The following is an 18,829-nucleotide window of genomic DNA, read 5'->3' on the forward strand; positions in this document are numbered from 1 at the left end:
TATCTGAGATACAGAATCATCTTAAAGCATTGGCAGCAGACACGTCCTGGGTCCTCTCCTCCAGCACAGTCTTTTTTGCTGAATGGAATCTGTGAACCATCTTTGGTGTATTGCTAGGTTACCCAGCAGTCTACAGTTTCCCTGCTCCTAACAGCTTTGACAATTGTCTTTCTTTCACTCCACTGAGAGTGTTCACTGTCCAAACCACATTCTGCAGGATAAGCAAAGATCTCAGAGTTCAACTTTATTCTTTTAGTGTCCCAGAAAATTTATATTCTCTCATAAAAACTGGTATTGATGCGTGGTCTGAAACTTTGTAGGATGCTTCTAGGTTTCAAAAAGACTTTTCAGATCTTTGCATTGCTACTGAGATTGTCACTTTGGATGCAGTGGCTTTGTAAAGATGGGATCTGATCCAGAGGCATGGACTAGGTTTCCTCTGGGCATCCTTTTAAACAACTCATCTAGTCAAATCTCCATACTTGTTTTTGAAACTTCCTCAAACTTGTGAAGAAATTGGGGAATGTGGGGCGTAGCTGCCTAATGAAAAAAAAGAGGAACAAAATTGCGGTTTTCCTTTTAATAGCCCTTGGATCACTCCCTTTCCCCAAAACTGATGAAGTGCACACTCCCAGATAAAAGCTTACAATGCAAAGCATTCCTCTGAATAGACCAGAGTAGGATTCTGAGTAGTTCTTCTTAGGATTGCCTTTTTAAGGTGAATCATTTTAATGTCTTCCTAAATGTCAAGCAACATATAACAGATAGTAAGATTTAACTTTTCCAAAGCAGCAAGAGTAAAAATTGTGTCATTTGATGCAAAGCTCTGTGGTATGTGGCTGGTTTAGACACATGAACTCATTCTGGAACATAATCTTTAATTAAAAAAAACTGCCAAAGCTGAGGAACAGCAATAGCTAACCCTCAGAATTTTTTTAAAGACCAACAAGCCTAACAACCTATTAAATATATTACAAGAAATATTTTAGGATGTTTAGTACAAAAACAGGTAATCTAGAATGGCATAATGCAAAGCCAGTAACACAAGCAAAACTAGATGAAGAGTTTACTCAGGGTATAAAGTTAGCTAAGTAGGCTGCCGTAGCTGTGGCCATCACCACCAATAGGAGGGGGATCCAGTGATTATGTTGCCTCTGAAAGAAAGATGCAAATTAATCAGATTATAGGAAAGGGTAAATTAATAATTTATTTGACAGAAATTTATAATCCCACCTTGTATTCAAGTTACAGCCTTTTCTCTTCTTTCATCCTGCATTTTAGTCAAAGAAGTCTAATTTGATCACTCAATGAACCTCCTTTAGGAAAAGTGATCTTTGAAAAAGGTGATCACATCTTGCAAAAATGAGACCTGCTGACCTGAGGATGAAGCTAGACAATTTCAGGCCTGTTAACACAAACATTATCCTGGAAGGGTAGTGATAAGGAAACTGGCTGTTGAATGTGACCATTGTTCCGTGTTAATTGCTGGGAGGGTTGGAAGGGGTTTTTATCTTCAAACCCCTTCCAACCCTCCCAGCAATTAACACGGAACAATGGTCACATTCAACAGCCAGTTTCCTTATCACTACCCTTCCAGGAAGCCCCACCAAACAATGGGCTCATCCACAAACCAATTGCCCTTTCATCACACCCCCTCCAGCCTAGAAATAGCAGCTCTCCAGCAGCCCTGGCCCCACTCAATGCACAGCAGCCAAGAAGGTCTGAGCACCTGCTCCGGCTGCAACGCCACTGAGGATGTTCTCCACATCTGAGAACGAAACGTCTGGAAGGAAAACTTTCTCCAGTAGAACACGGCACTTGATCCCGAAAGATTCTACAAACCCTAATGATGTTACCAGCCGTGAAAACCTGAAATCTTTGATATAGTCTCTTACTTCAGGATTGAATTTTCTCCATATATCTTCCAAATTTTCTTGTTTAACCAACTCAAAGAAAGAGTTTGGTAGTTTCCCTTCTTTGTCATTCTTCTTTTGACTTGATCTATCAATATTGTTTTGTATTGTCCCATTGAAATCGCCCATCATCAAAATTTGGTCGTATGTCTTTTCATCTAATTGTCGGTTAATTTCTTTAAAAAACTTATCTTTCGCTCCATTGGGCGCATATAATCCTAATAATAACGTTTTTTCGCCTCAATTATCACTTCTACAGCAATATATCTTCCTTCCTTATCTTTAAATATTAGTTTTGGTTGTAATTGTTCTTTAATATAGAAGACTACCCCTCTTTTCTTTTGTTCTGCCAATGAAAAAAATTCCAGTCCCAAATTTTTATTCCACAAAAATTTACGGTCTTTTTGTTGTATATGAACTTCCTGTAAACATATTATGTTACACTTTTGCTTTTTAATCCAATGAAATGTTGTTGTTCTTTTTTGTGGTGAATTTAGTCAATTTATGTTCCAAGATAGTAACTTGTACTCCACTATGATGTAGACATTTTATTCTCTTCAAAAAAGCTATGCATCTCTTGTTCGTTCTTTATTGTAATCCTTGTTTCATGTTGTTCAAAGCCAAGACCCTCAGGTAATATCCATCTGAATCTTGTGCCCTCTGTACGTAGTCTGTCTGTTAACTTCTTGTATTTCTTCCTGTCATTAATCACTTGTTTTGGTAGCTCTTTCATTATTTTGACTTTGCTCCCTTCTATGATCCAATCTTTTAGAAAACCTTTGTTTAAGATTTTTCCTGCTATATCTTTAGATCTTAGTCTTATAACAATATCTCTTGGTAGGCCTTTATTCTTTGCATATGCTGAGTTAACTCTGTAAGCTCCATCCAACATACTTCTGAATTTTTCAGGATCTTCTTCTAAATATTCAGTAATAATATTCACCATGTGATCCATTAAATCTGCCTCCTCCCCTTCAGGTACTCCTCTCAAGCGAACTTGTGTTTCCATCAACTTGCAATCACGTATGGTAACCTTCTCTTGGAGTTTTAACAAGGTAGAAGCGTGTATATCCACTTTTTCCTCTACCTCCTTAACTCTATCCTTAATCTCATCCTTAAAGCCCTCAATATCTTTCCTGAGATCTCCAACTTCCTTTTTTAAATCTTTTCTCATTGCCAGTTGCATCTTATCCATTGTCTTTAACATTTTCACTTCAAGGGCATCAAATTTAGATTGCATTTTGTCAAATGAGTGGGCCCTTGCACGGGTTACCCTTCCTTCTGACATAAAAAAACCCACCAAAACGTAAAAGTTTTTCCAATCAAAGTTCAACACAAAATCCAGTAGCTTAGGGCCTACTGTATTAAACAAAACGAGTCCTGTTTTCCTCTTAGCTTCCTAAGCTGAGATATTGATTTTTAACCAATTTGACAGTTTTATTTCCCTTTAAAATGGCACTCGTTCTTTCTCTATGGTTAGAGGGGTCCTTCTTGATCTTTGTTTTAATTCCTTCCTGGTTCAAATGTCACAGCTTTTATAATCCTCACAGACTTTATTTAATTGGTCAAAACCTTTGACTTCCTGGGTCAAATTGCTCTATTCACGTGTCAAGTATTTGGAATTTGTAGGGATGTAGAATTCGCCTGTGTCACCAATCCCAGCTGCAAACGTTCAGAAAATCTTTCTTTTTTTTTCTCCCAGCTCTTTCAAAGCTATTAAACTCAGTTCTGGCAGGCTGCCATCTTCATTAATTCAGTTGTATTTCAACTCAGTTCATTTATAAGTTCCAACAATGTTTAAAGCCTGTAGAAGTGTATAATATCCACAGAAGAAAAACACCTGCGTCATCCACCGCAACCATTCAAAACATCCTTTTCTTTTCCCGAGCCTTGCCAAAGCCCCCAAATATACAAAGTTCTAAAAGTTCAAAACTGGCAGGCAACCATCCTCCTCCAGTCACTCCTCGATTCCTTCTGTTTATAAACTCCCGCAACTTTTAGATAAGCTTAGAAAGTCTCAAGAGTAGAAATGTAAATCAAAAGCACCTTAATTAGATATTCTTGGCACTTTGGCTTTTCATCATCTTGCAATTATAAGTCCTTTCTTAAGTGTCTGGATTCCGGCAGGCTTAAGTCAAATTAATGACTTTTTAATCCTCTGCAGATGTTGTTTTGACGTCCCTCTAATAACGCCGGACATCAAGATTTAAAAAAGGTGGCTCCCCACCTTTTCCAAATCGATATCAACAGCTCAAGGGTTGTGACGTCATCTTGGATTAATTTTTAACTAAAATTAATAGGCATAGACCCCCCCGAAGAGGTCTTTAATACCCTGAACAGAGAAATAAAAATCCCCCTTGATAGGGAGCTTCAGTCTGCTTTCCAAGCCCATTCCGCTGCTCCTGCAGCTTCCTCATAAGCCAACTGAAAATTCCAGCTAAGTTCTCTCTCAAACGCCCATTTCGATATCTTAATTAGCAGCTTGAAATGGGCGTTTGAGAGAGAACTTGGCTGGAATTTTCAGTTGGCTTATGAGGAAGCTGCAGGAGCAGCGGAACGCAATCAAAGCCGGGGTTTGCGTGAAGGCAAGAATTTTTCCTTCAGAAGCCAACAAGCAACGGAGGGACTCCTGTGGAACTTTATTATTGAGTCTTAGTACTCTATTTGGAAAATTAAGAGACTGTGAGGGGTCCTCCCTGAAATACTGTATTTGAGACTCTTGTTTGGCTTTAATTTCTGATTGTATGAATGTATGCCTACTTTTGTATGCTGTTCATTATATGACACAATATAATATACTTAATTTTGTATAAACTATTCAAGAGTGTGTGTTTTGCACAATATTTTTGATATTTTTGTATTCAAATTATGACATAGGCATATTTTTGTGCATGCTCAGAATAGTAGTCATCCTGTAACAAGAGGCAATCGCTGTTTGCTGAAGACATTGAACAAATAGGGTTTTGAGCTGGGACCAGGTTGCATCTATATATTGCATCCATGATGAATTCAGTGCTGGTAGCTCTTGATCCATCTGCCTTTCTGTAGCATTTGAGAGCTGCAGAATGTACAGAAATGCAGCTTCTTGGGGTTTTTTTTACTAGATAACAAGAACATACATTCAGTTCTGTGTTAGCTGTACTAGTATCTAAGATCAGGACACAATTCAAGATGTAGATTGTAAGTCCTCTTGCAAACAGCTGATACTGAGAATTTTAGGCACTCCTTTCTTCAGCCCATGAAATCAATAAAATTGCAGCTGCCTTCTACTAAGGTTAGAAGCACAGGCAAGGCCTTTTTGGTAGTGGCACCTGTGTTGTGAAATTCCTTCACTCTAAAATGTCCACCAAAGCCCATTATTGATTTTAGAAGCCAGTGTAAAACCATAACTGTTTAAATAGGTATTATGTGAATTATTTTTTAAAACTTGGGAGAAGAAAATCAAGATAATTTCTATTTTGGCTCGCCCTTGGGGCCTGATGGACCCGGAACGGTTCCAAACGGCCCTGAGGGATCCCTGGCCCACTGGCAATTCCCTCGATGACCTGGTGGAAGCCTGGCAAGGCCGACTATCCAGGGCTATCGATGAAATTGCACCTCATGTGAGGCTGGCCCCATGGTATACCTTGGAGCTGTGCCAGCTGAAACAAGGGCTCAGACAACTAGAGAGGCAATGGAGGCATACTCGGGACGAAGCGACGAGAACATCCTATAGAACGTTTATGAAGTCTTATGAGATGGCAGTCAAGGCTGCAAAGAAAGACTACTTTGCAACCAAGATTCCATCTTCAAATTCGCGCCCAGCACAATTGTTTAGAATACTTGGAGACCTTATAACACTGCCACAAGGCAAACCAAATGTTAGAGAATTAGAGATTGGCTGCGAGGCATTTGCAAAACATTTTGCAGATAAAATCTCGTCGCTCCGCCAAGACCTGCCTACCACATTGGATACAGTAAGTGAAACTGAGGCTCCGTGCCTGTCTTCGGGCTTAGTGCTGGATCACTTCGACCCTCTCAGCCTGGAGGAAGTCGACGGAATCCTCTCTTCTGCTCGCCCAACAACATGCGATTTGGACCCTTGCCCCTCTTGGCTGATTAAATCTTGCCAGAGGGAGCTTAGATGTCCTTTACGGGACATCATAAATAGATCCCTCGTAGAGGGGCGTTTTCCAACACCTCTGAAAGAGGCCTTGGTCTGCCCCCTCTTGAAAAAATGTACAGCAGACCCGGCCGAATTGGCAAACTACCATCCGGTGTCTAATTTACCGTTTTTAGGTAAAATCATTGAGAGGGCAGTGGCGTTGCAGCTACAGAGGTTTCTGGATGACCCGTGCCAGTCTGGTTTCTGGCCGGGCCATGGGACGGAGATGGTGCTTGTCGCCTTGGTGGATGACCTCCAGCGGCATCTGGATCGAGGCGGCGCCGCGGTACTGATGCTGTTAGACCTGTCGGTGGCATTTGATACAGTCGACCATCAGTTACTGACCCGCCGCCTTGCCGACATAGGGGTTCGGGGGTTGGCCTTACAATGGCTTTCCTCCTTCCTCTGGGGTCGGGGACAAAGGTTGGCGATTGGGGGCGAGCGGTCCCAGAGGCGCACACTAGATTGTGGGGTGCCTCAGGGAGCAGTTCTCTCCCCGATGTTGTTTAACATCTATATGCGCCCCCTTGCCCAGATTGCCCGGAGGTTTGGGCTGGGTTGCCATCAATATGCAGATGACACCCAGCTCTATCTACTAATGGATGGCCGGCCCGAATCCGCCCCAGGGAATCTGGATCAGGCTTTGCAGGGTGTTGCAACGTGGTTTAGGCTGAGTGGGCTGAAGTTGAACCTGATGAAGACAGAGGTCCTTTGTGTGGGTTGCGGCACTCTGGGGAAGGAAATATCTCTCCTGGCCTTTGATGGCGCGCCATTGAAAGCAGCGCGCCAGGTAAAGAGCTTGGGTGTTTTACTGGAGCCTTCATTATCAATGGAGGCCCAGATAGCAGCCACTGCCAAGTCAGCATTCTTCCATCTGAGGCGGGCGAGGCAGTTGGCCCCTTTCCTAGAGCGTCGGGACCTTGCAACAGTGATCCATGCGACGGTCACCTCAAGATTGGACTACTGTAATGCCCTCTACTTGGGGCTGCCTTTGTGCCAGACCCGGAGGCTGCAGCTAGTGCAGAACGCGGCGGCCAGGCTGTTGCTAGGACTCCCGAGGTGGGAGCATATACAGCCGGGGCTACGCGAACTGCACTGGCTGCCGATTACATACCAGGTCCAGTACAAAGTGCTGGTCATTACCTTTAAGTCCTATATGGCTGAGGACCGGCCTACCTGGGGGATCGTCTTTTCCCATATGAGCCCCAGAGAGCACTGAGGTCAGTCGGGAAAAATAAACTGACTCCCCCTGGGCCGAAAGAAGTTAAACTTCAGAACACCCGGGCACGGGCCTTTTCAATCGCGGCCCCTTCCCTATGGAATCAGCTCCCGGAGGAGGTGCGGGCCCTGCGGAGCCTCGATCAGTTCCGCAGGGCCTGCAAGACCACCCTCTTTAAGTTAGCGTACACGGACTGCTGAATTATGGTTGTTTATAAAGGGAGCCGCCAAAAATGGTTCTGTTTAAGGACCTATGTTATTATGTAAACTATGTAAACTGACAGAAATTAGCTCCTGAAATACCATCATCTCTGCCAGATTAAGTTAAAATTTTAATTGTATATTGACGGGTTTTTAATAATGTTAATTTTAAAGCCTTATATTTACCGTTATGTATATTTATAAATGTTGTTAGCCGCCCTGAGCCTGCCTAGGCGGGGAAGGCGGGATATAAATAAAATTTTATTATTATTATTATTTCTAGTGCCAGTACCAAGTGTTTAAGTACATGTTTGGGCACAACATTTTAAGAAGGACATAGATAAGCTGGATCAGGTCCAGAGAAGGGTGACAAAGATGGTGAGGGGTCTGGAGACCAAGTCCTATGAAGAAAGGTTGAAGGAGCTGGGCATGTTTAGCCTGGAGAGGAGGCGGCTGAGAGGTGATATGATCACCATCTTCAAGTACTTGAAGGGCTGTCATATAGAGGATGGGGTGGAATTGTTTTCTGTGGCCCCAGAAGGTAGGACCAGAACCAATAGGTTGAAATTTAAATCAAAAGAGTATCTGGCTCAACATCAGGAAGAACTTCCTTTTCCTCAGTGGAACAGGCTTCCTTGTGAGATGGTGGGCTCTTAGGATTGCCAAGTCCAATCCCAGAAATATCTGGGGACTTTGGGGGTGGAGCCAGGAGACTTTGGGGGTGGAGCCAGGAGACTTTGGGGGTGGAGCCAGGAGACACTGGGGTGGAGCTAGGGGGCAGGGGGGGAAACGGCGCCGGGGAGCGTGGCGAGCCGCCCCGTCTCGGAGTGGGCGACGCTGCTGCGCGGCTGCCGCCTCTTCACCGCTCACCGTGGCTGCTCCTCTGAGATGGGCTCAGTCTGAGCCCATCTTAGAGGAGCAGCTGCGGTGGGGCGGGCCTCGCCCGCTCTGCCTCTGGGGTGGAATCGGAGGCAGGCCGGGGGCGTGGCGAGCTGCGAGTCCGGGTCCTAGAAGGGCCCGGATTCGCGGCTCGCCATGCTCCTGGCCTGCCTCGCCCTCCCCTTCTCTGGTTTTGCCTGCGCTGCTCTTGGCTGCTCCTCCGAGCTCCAGCCTCTTGGCTGCTCCTCCGAGATGGGCTCAGCCTGGGCCCATCTCGGAGGAGCAGCTGCGATGGGCGGGGAGAGGGTGGCAGCGGCGCGGCGGCCTTGCCCACTCCAGGATCGGGCGGCTCGCCATGCTCCCCGGCGCTGTTTCCCCCCTCCCCCCGCTTCTGTTTTTTTGGGGAGCGGGGGAAGGGGGTGGAAATCCTGGGGTTCCCTGCCAGGGCGGGAGGGTTGGGAAGCCTATGGGCTCTCCTTCCTTGGAGATTTTTAAACAGAGGCTAGATGGCCATCTGACAGCAATGAAGATCCTGTGAATTTAGGGGGAGGTATTTGTGAGTTTCCTGCATTGTGCAGGGGGTTGGACTAGATGACCCTGGAGGTACCTTCCAACTCTATGATTCTAAACATCTGTCCTTCTCTGAGTTCAAAGATCCAACCAAAAAAGTTTAACTTGTGTGCGACCACATATTCAAGATTTTTTAAAGAACCTTTGCTATAATGATCTTTTCTGGTCTCTGTGTCTTTGACTGATGAAGTCCCAGGTTGTGCAACCCAGGTTTAAAGCTCATGATAGTAGGATGTGTGTAAGATTTTGAAATATTTTCGGACCATGGATACTGAAGTGCTGGGCAATTGTACTTTAACTGCAGACTAAATCAATTGTGGCAGCATAAAATGAACATTCAAATAGAACCTCTTACTTTTGTGTGTTTCCTCTGAGAGTGAATGAGCTCATCTCTACACTGTTGTAACTTCATCAGGCAGCTGTGATACTCATGACTCAGGACTTCTAGTTCACATTGAAGATCTCTGCACTGGGCAACAAAGCAAATAGATGATTGCTTGGGGACTTCATTTTTTTGGGGGGTGTAATGAGTGACAGTTATAAATGGTAATATACATAGGCACTTGGAACATCACTAATCCCTTATCCATGAAAGTCAGAATTCCTCACCTTTAACCATCTGCATTTCTCTTGCACATTTAATATTATGTTCCCTTGAAATGTACTAAGTCAGAGATTTACATGAATGCAAACTATTCTACAGCTATGGATGGCTAGTCATTGAAAGATTTGTGGATTTCTTTAAAATCATAAGGCTCTATGTGTTGTTTCCTAGGAATACTGGTACACACTTGATTCAAAACTCAGAGCCTGTACCTATACTGTCCTTAGGGGCAAGCCAGATGTGACTGTAAGAACAAAACAGGCCAGCCAGCAATGAGTTATAAATCCTTCTCTGCCCACTGGTTACTCCTATAATTTGCTCTCTGTGTCATGTTTCTCCTCAGTAGGGATGCCAGCTCCAGCTTTGAAAATTCTTGGAGATGGTGCTGGGAAGGGGAGGGAACATGGCAGGCATATGATGCAATAGAGCAGGGGTGGCCAACGGTAGCTCTCCAGATGTTTTCCCCTACAACTTTCATCAGCCCCAGCCAGCAAGGCCAATGGCTGGGGCTGATGGGAGTTGTAGGCAAAAAACATCTGGAAAGCTACCGTTGGCCACCCCTGCCATAGAGTCAACCCTCCAAAGCTGCAGTTTCCTCTAGGGAAATTGATCTCTGGTCTGCAGACCAGTTGCAATTCTTGGATAAATCCAGGCTGCACCTGCAGGTGGGTAACTCAACAGTTCTCGGCCAATATTAGACGTAAGCATAACAGGAGCACAAGTAGTTGGGGAGAGGGACTGTAAGGATGTAGGCAATGTGCAGGGAGAGAAGGCTTTTCTCATTGGCCTTGTGCTCCTTTTGCTGTTAAAATTAGACCAGCTATGTGACTGGGGCAGATCTGAGTTTAAGCTCCGGGATCTGTCATTGTCATGTTTAATTGGAGCCTTAGCCCATCATGCTGAAATCCTAGCACAGCTTCCAGTCACTGAGCTTCCAACCAGCATGTTGTCTGTGATCATGTTTTGTAAGTAACCTCTGCTGAAATCTAGAGGAAATAGGAATGAGTCACATGGTTCTACCTGAGCAGAGAATACAGTTGAAAACATGCAGTTTCTTTGACATGGAAACATCTGAGATCCAAAGATGGTGAGATGGTGGGAGGGCGGAATTCCTGACACAGACTGTCACTATTTCTTTGCTCCTGATCCCCATCTGTCCAGCAGGATTAACAGCGGTCCATCTCACAGAGTCAAAGTCCTCATGTTTGTTGGATGATAGCATGAGGATTTTGTATTTGATGTGGTGGCAATTTTGTGCCATCCAGACCCCAAGTGACATGATTTTTGCAATGAGAGCCAACAATGGCTCCATGGGGCAGTCTTGAGGAGGGGGCTGAAGTCACATCTCTGTGTGCCACAGTCACAAGCAGAAAATGGTCAGCATGCACCTGGGAGGTGCATGTCATACAAAATCCTTGTGTCATTCACCAACAAATGCCACTCTGTAACATATAGCGACCTCCTTAGGCTGTCTGTAGCATGGCTGGTATAAGCTGTATATTGTGAGCTTAAACAGCCACCCCGTGTTTCCATTTCTGCTATAAAGGTACCTGAAATTAGCCATTAATCTCTAATGAGAGCCCTTAATCTCATTAACTGCTTGAATCGCCACCTTACCTCTTCTTCCTTAGTTGTAAACTGGGATGTTCTCTCTTGCAGCTGGTCTTGCAGACTGTTCTCTTTCGCCCTCTTGTGGTCCTTTGACAAGTCACACTGTTCATCTCTGGCAGGGCTGAGGACTTGATTGTTTATGGGTATATTCTGGCCTGTTTAAAAAACAGACAAAATTACATCCTTTCATTTCAGCATATCACACTGTAAGACATCTTGCCTGATTACTGCATGAATTAAATTTGGCTTGGCCATCAAAGCATCTAAGAAACTCTGGAATTAGCTACTGTATATTTTAAAATATGCAGTGGTGTGTTTTGGGAACATGAAACCACAGTTTAACTATAATTTGTGAAACCAGGATTAGGTTGCTGATAATCAGTCAAATCTTGGTTCGCCTCAACAAATACTGGTTCTATCATCTTAGCTCCTTAGGTAGGCAGACAGTGACAGAGAACAAGCTGAGATGTCCACATTCGTGCATCATACAAAACCATATTTAAGGTTGTCTGTAATTGTCCGTTTTCAAACCATGGTTTTAGATCCTGGTTTGAAAGACCCTAATGATAGTAGAGTGGCCTGCATTCTGACCATCACATTACACAGTTAAACTAAACCATAGTTTTGTGTGATATCTCAATTCAATGTGATCTAATCTGGTTTCTACTCAGGCTGGTAGCCATGGGGCGGGGGGACACGGCCCCGCTATTAAGACCCTCCCTTCCTCCTGTAGGACCCCTCCGTTGGAGGGCCTCCAGGGCTGCTGCTGCTCAGTGAGGGTGGCGTTTGCATGAAGGAAAAAACAACAACAGAGAACCCACTCCCCCACCCCCCAAAGGGATTGTTTAAAAAAATCAAAGGCAAAGTGAAAGCAACTTGCTCCAACTGGGGCCGGCTTTTTGCACTCACTCCTGAAACTGACAAGGCAGCCACTCGTCCTGGAGGAAGGGTGTGTGTGTGAAATTGACAAGGTTAGCAAAGCGGGAGATTCTTTCCGTCTGGCGGCGTCTCTCCAAGCGCGCACTACGGCCAGCGCCCCGGCAGATGCCAAACCGCTCCAGCTAACACTGCAGGAAGGAAGCGAAGACTTCTCCTTTTCTTTTCCTTTGTTTTCATCTGGGTTGGAGTTTGCACGAAGGTCTCCTCAAGAGGAGCCCTTGGTGCAAACGGGGCAATCTGGCCCTGCTGGTCTTTCCCGTGCTGTGGGAAAGCCCAGCAGGGGTGGAGTTTGCACAAAGGGCTCCTCAAGAGGAACCCTCCATGCAAACGGGGCCATCTGGCCCGTGGCCTCCCCACCAAATTTCTTACCTCGGGGGCCCCTCCACCCAAAATTTTCTGGCCACGGGCCTGTTTCTTCTGTAGTTTCCACTGAAATTGTGTAAATATATGATGTGCTGTCTCTCAGCCTGTGTAGTTGTAAGCCACTTTGGGTTTCCACTGGAAAGAAAAATGGTGTATAAATATCTGAATAAGTAAACTATATCATCTTATAGGAAATCAAGTAAAATATCCATCTCACTGTACCATCAGCAGGTCACAAACCCCAGTTCTCTAGCATCTATTATTCCCTTTTCAGCCTTGTAGAGTTCAGTAGCTAACTAAGATGCAGGGAAACAAAGCAGGACAAATCCTTGTGAAAGAACAGGTTGTGAACTACAGTTCTGAGTGATTCTCCTAAGAAGGTCAATAAATAGATTCTGCTCCCATGCTCTTGGCTTACCTGCCTGCATATGTGGATACTAAAATTACTCTTGCTTTGCCTAGCAAGATTTTGTTAGTTAGGTCAGCTGTTATTCTTTATCTTTTGCAGCTATCTGAAATTATTTCTTACCTTTTATGAACCTAGGAGGTGATGCCAGTGGCCAATGATATTTTGGGGCAAACTGAAATCTGGATGATAATTTGGTAGGGAGGCAGGAACAAAGGTGTCAACCTCAGACTTGGTTGAAAGATGCAGGAGAATTAGATGGTAGAATCCTGAGGTAATGAAATTGACTGTACTGCTTCAGACTACAGGAGAATGGTTCCCTTTTTGAATATATGCCCACAGTGAATGCTAGCCATTAAAGACAGCGTGTGGTTTGAGCCTTACTTGATCACTGTGTCCTGCTTGTCAAATTCCAGAATTTTTTTTTCTTCACATAGGGTTCAGTCAAAAAAAAAAATTGATCCTACCCACTGCAGTCAGAAGTGGAACATTCCATTCAACCATCTGACAACTGTTATCACCACATCATCACTTTATTGTGCTGTGTGTTCAAGAATCTGGGTAGGACATCTGACTTGCAAATATTTTTTCAGCTCTTCCATGTTATGGTTCTAAGAGAAACACATTGGTAGAATGGAGGGAGAGGAACTATGAAGGCCTCTGTTTGCGCTTCCTCTATAGTGTAGTTGAGTGGAGGCCCTCACAATTCCTTCCCTCATCCCCAGCTTTTCCAATGCATAATATACCACGAAAGCGTAATAGAGTCACTTAAAAACTGCACTCAAGTATCAAATCTCAAATTCAAATATCCATGTAGAATACAAAATGTGTAACCTCAATCTAAAAGACTGTTGCTGCTCAAAACTGGTGGTGGTGGGGCAGATAAAGTGTGTACAGGTTTGGACTGTATGCATGGAACACCACACATACAGGTGCTACAGACACATCCACTGGACAGGTACAATCCTGTCCCCTTCCCATTATGTATAACATTTTTTTTGTAGAAAAAGCCCAGCAGGAACTTATTTGCACATTAGGCCACATCCCCAGTGCTAAGCCAGCCAGAACTATGTTCCTGTGCATTCCTGCTCAAAAAAAGCCCTGATGTGTACACTCTACACATGGTTGGAGCCCAGCATGAATTGGCATTGTGTCAAGCTATTTTCAGAATGCTTTCATGTGTAACATTAAAAGCATTTCATGTTTTTCTTACTGGAATCCTCTCATTTGCCAACAAAGATGCCTGCCCTTCATGGCTAATAGACTTGGATACTGGTGGCTTTCAGAAGAGAATTCAGTGGAGGATTCCTTAGATCAGAGGTGTCAAACTCATTTGTTACAAGGGATGGATCTGACATAAATGTCACTTGGTTGGGATGGGCCATGTGTGCCATAAAATGTAACACAAGGTACTAGAGCTACACACTTTATAAAGGTGATTTCAGATGCCGAATGGCAATAGGAGGTGAATGACAATAGCAGGCTGGATTGGATTAGGTGTGATATGCAGAGGGATATAGTAGGCATGGTGATACCAGCATTGGTAATGAGACAGGAAACCTAAGTATCAGTTAGGTCCAGGAGGATGAAAAGAATAAATGGACATAAGTCTGACATTAGAAACCACAATATTCAAAAACCAGTGGGGGGACATTTAGCCTTCCAGGACATTCAGTTGCTGACCTAAGAGTAGCAGTTCTCTTATAAAGGAATTTCCAAGGGAGATTAGAAAGAGAGACTGCTGGATTGCAATTGATAATGAAGCTCAAGACAATACCTCCCCCAGGTCTGAATTCAGATCTAGTTCTCCTGTCTCATTACCAATGTGTGCTATTGCCATTTGACATCTGAAATCACTCCACTTTCCAAGATATAAGGACAAATCCAAGTGTTCTAATTCCTAATCAGGGTCTCTTTGAAAGAAAATAAACTCCCAGATAATCACAGAGAAATCTAATTAAAAAAAAACTTTTCAGAAAAAGCCAAAATAATTTACTCAATGTTAATTGTGCTTGTGAGAAAAATCCATCCATCTCCCCTCCCTCCCTCTGAAGAAAGCTTATTCCTGGAAGAAAATGGCCACAGAACTGACTTTGTTCTCTCATGCTTTTCCTCCCCTTCCATTGAGGGGAAGTGAGCCATTGAAGGAGCTCTGTGCACGTATGAGGGGGTAAGCTTGGCTTTTTGTCTCTCCCACATGAAGCAAGAGTGGGGTGGAGAAGGGAAGCAAGGCAGGAAGCAGGCTGTGTAAGCTGTCAAGGGAGCTCTGTGTGTGTGTGCTTGAATGTGTGAAGCAGAGAGACAGGAAAGGGAAGGGACACAAGAAGCAGAGAGCCATTGAGGGAGCTGGGAGAAAACAAGCTGTGGTGCAGTAGTAGCAGCAGCAGTCCTGGAGGAGGAAGCACGTGAGAGCCAGTTGCTCATGGGCCGGAGATGAGCCCTGCAGGGGCCGGTTCCTCCCCGGGGGCTATGTTTGACACCCCTACCTTAGAAGGATTCGCAGTAAAATGAGAAATGTCATATCAATGAAGTCCAAGCCTCTAAACCATTGAGTCACTGTTTTAGGTTCTGATGATTTCAGGAGGCATCACAGCAATGTCAGGGCTATTCTTTTGTAGATGGCTACTACTACTACTAATAATAATAATGAGTGTCACTGACATGAACACCGAAACAGTATTTATTAAGAAATCTGCTCTAACAAAGGAGGGTTTCATTCTAACCATTAAGGGTATATTCTGGCAGGCTTTTGCAGAACAACAAAATTACTTCTTGCTTGATAGACAATTATACATTTGACTGGGATGTTTCAGTATGTGGCTCACATCTGAGTTCACATGCACGAGAGGGAGACCTGTCTTGAGGGCAGGGAAGTTCTTGGAGTGCCTGCTAGAAAATCCCAAAAGCACAGAAGGCCTGTTACCAGGTAAGCTGATCTGCTTTTTACATATCATCTTGCTGAGCTTTCAATTCTCTGGACTGATTGTTTTGGTCGCATCTGCAAAATGGACAAGTCAGAACAGGTAACCGGGCTCAATAACTGAATGCAGCACCGGCTTCAATGCCACATTTCCAATGCTAGATCAGACATTCATAATTGATTCAAATGGTGATTTGGAAAATGCTCTACTCTTGCCTCTATTGCAGCTTCCAGAAACCAACAGCATATCCTCATGCTGCCTTCCCACATTCTTAGTGTAGTACAGAAAGAGGAAGCTGGCAAATTGCACTGACAGACAGAGGACTGGCACACTAAACCACTCACTCAGTACATGTATTTGGAGGGTGGGGGAAAGATGCACATTATTTTAATAACTAATTACTCCTTGAGAATCTGCCAAGATTACTGTACTCTGACAGGCAGCTGCTCTTCAGAGATTCAGGCAGAAGACCTTCCCAGCCTTCTAACTCTAGCGCGTTAATTGGAGATGCTAGAAAATGAACATGCAAAGTATGTGCTCTACTACTGGTAATTACTTACTCCTGTGTTTTGAGCTCATTTGGGACTGCAAGTGCGCATCTAATTCTGTAAAAGTGGTTCTGTTCCTATGGTGGTTAGGAATACCTCTCTCTCTCTGTATGTGTGTAAACTGCTATCAAGTCACAGCCAACTCACAGTGATCCCATAGGGTTTTCAAAGCTAGAGATATACAGAGGTGGTTTGCCATTGCTTGCTTTGGTGTAGCAACCTGGAATTCTTTGATGTTCTCCCATCCAAGTACTAACCAGGGTCAAACCTACTTAATTTCCAAGATCTGGCAAGATCAGGCCTGCCTGGGCCACCCAGATAAAGGCAGGAATACCTGAGCAGAACAGTGTTTCTTCTGGAAACCAGGTAACCATAAAGTTCAGCAGAGACATCTCTTGGTCCATTTTCTCTCAGTAGTGTAAAACACTATGACTTTAGCTGAGCTCACATGCTGAGCTTTGAAGCATCTGGCTCTGGTATGTATGAAAACTACAGAATGTGTGGCCTAATGTTGCACCTAACTTTATACAATTTATAAAAGATTATTTTCCTACACAGATATCATCTTCATGTAGCATGTATGTTGTTACCATGATTGTTCCGCACCAATTATTTTGTCTGCTATTGGAAAGTCTCCCCCCCCTTCTACAGTCAGAAGAGTTCCCATAAGAAATATTTTGCCATAATGCACACACCTATGCAACAGAAGGCAAAAGAAGAAGGGGACGGCAAAAGATGAGATGGCTGGACAGCATTACTGATGTAATTAACATGAATTTGAGTGGACTTCGGAGGATGGTGGAAGTCAGGAGGGCCTGGCATAACTTGGTCCATGGGGTTGCAAAGAGTCGGACTCGACTGTGTGACTGAACAACAACTATAACATAGTGGGTTCTATGCATTGAGGAGGTGAGGTGGTAGTGATAAACAGCTCTTTATTAGATACAGAATGGTAGGTGGCTGCACTACAAAGACTGAGGAATGGGGCCTATATATATCTCTGGGTTTCCCCGCAAGCACGTTATTGGATCATTCAAACCAGCTAGGAGTCTCTGATTGGTGCAGGGCAGCAGGGATTTGGATCCTGCTGCCCATTGTTCCTGAGTCCCCAAGCTCCGTTCGTATGGCTCCAATGAGCCAGGCAGGAGCACCTAATTCAGTCTGTATTTGAGTCCAGTACATAACAACAACAAATGCACCTTTGGGTTTTCCTGTGTTGTTTCCAAAAGTTCCTTTATTATGATCTGTTTGGAAAGATCATACCAAGGCCAGGGGAGCTGTCATGTAGACAGGGAAGTCTAAATCTTTCCTGGGTCCACCCATGACCTGGTGCCACTGAGGGGCTTTTTTGTTTGTTTAACTGGCAATTGCTCAATCAATGTATTATTTTAACAAAGGTGTATCTTTATAACTACTTTTTAAAAAGAATGCTAGGGATTCAAAGCAGATAGCTTATTATGATCCAGTGGTCATCTAACCCGAAAAGCCCACCAGTGATGTAGTAGGCCAGGGAAAACTATCTGTTGCTGGGGTCTGGGACAGGAAAAATGGGGAAGTGCACAATATGGAAGCCCCATTGCTCCCAGTGGAAGCTCTTGGAGGATTGACTACATCAGGGGTGTGTGGCCTAATATGCAAAGGAGTTCCTGCTTCAAAAAAAGCTCTGGTGACACCTTTATTGAATCCTGTTCTGAGAGAACTGCAGAGTATTCGACCACAAAGCACAATATGCAAGTGCTGTTTCCATGGACCTGTATGCTTACTGTCTGCTTTACTGGGCCACACTTTACTTACTGTGCAAATGTTTAATTGTTTCCTCCAATGCTAGCTTCTGTCTTTCTTCAATTTTCAGCCTGCCTGAAAGAACAAGAAACTTCTTCAGCAATTTCAAGTAGGGCTTTCCTTCTCCCTGATCTATCATATTTGGTGTAAGCTGCTATCTTGAGTCCCCTATGCAGCCTATAGAAATCAAATAAACAACTCTGCATTGTGATTTCAGCTGCAACTTTCAATTTACATGTTCTCTTTGTCTGAATCCAGATGAGTCAGCATTGCCTCTGAACAGAAGAGGAAAACAGACTGGCACATTATGTAACATGTTTCCTGCCCCTGAAAGAGCTTATAACATAAATAGAAAGAGGGTCTACAATTGTTAGTTATATTTTTCTTTATCAAAGCACCCCTGTGTTTTTGAGGAAATCATTTAATCTTGACTTGTTTAAGATCCAAATGTACACGATATATGTGGGATTGGTTGATATACACAGATAAAATTACTTATTTGAAAGCACTTCCATCCTTGCTGTGGAGACCTAACATGTCAGAGAGAGGACTTCTCAATGATTTAAGTGATCATTGTTTTGTGGGCATTTTGACAAGGGGGCTCTTTCAAATGAGCAATATACCATGTGTTATATATACTGTACCATGGTACAGTCTCAGAATTATATTTTGCTTATTTTTTTACATAGATATCCTGCCTTTCTTCCCTGAAATCAAGATACCATACATG

General features: G+C 43.8%; 1 protein-coding gene across 3 annotated transcripts in view; it reads right to left on the reverse strand.

Moving 5' to 3' along the window:
- Positions 1 to 861: 861 nt before the first annotated feature.
- TRAF3IP3 (TRAF3 interacting protein 3) overlaps positions 862 to 18,829 on the reverse strand; it is a 58,352-nt gene continuing 40,384 nt past the window's right edge. For 2 of the 3 annotated variants that reach the window (XM_060231245.1, XM_060231244.1), the window contains exons 12-15: positions 18,112 to 18,174; positions 11,147 to 11,295; positions 9,281 to 9,394; positions 862 to 1,154 (exon numbers count right to left, since the gene is read on the reverse strand). In XM_060231245.1, the coding sequence (XP_060087228.1) occupies positions 1,071 to 1,154; positions 9,281 to 9,394; positions 11,147 to 11,295; positions 18,112 to 18,174 (410 nt within the window). In that variant the 3' untranslated portion in view covers positions 862 to 1,070. Of the gene's footprint in view, positions 1,155 to 9,280; positions 9,395 to 11,146; positions 11,296 to 15,510; positions 15,847 to 18,111; positions 18,175 to 18,829 lie in introns of those variants that run through there. The other variant, XM_060231246.1, reaches the window with a different exon arrangement.

This window comes from Heteronotia binoei, chromosome 2, assembly GCF_032191835.1.
Source record: "Heteronotia binoei isolate CCM8104 ecotype False Entrance Well chromosome 2, APGP_CSIRO_Hbin_v1, whole genome shotgun sequence".
NCBI classification, from domain to species: domain Eukaryota; kingdom Metazoa; phylum Chordata; class Lepidosauria; order Squamata; family Gekkonidae; genus Heteronotia; species Heteronotia binoei.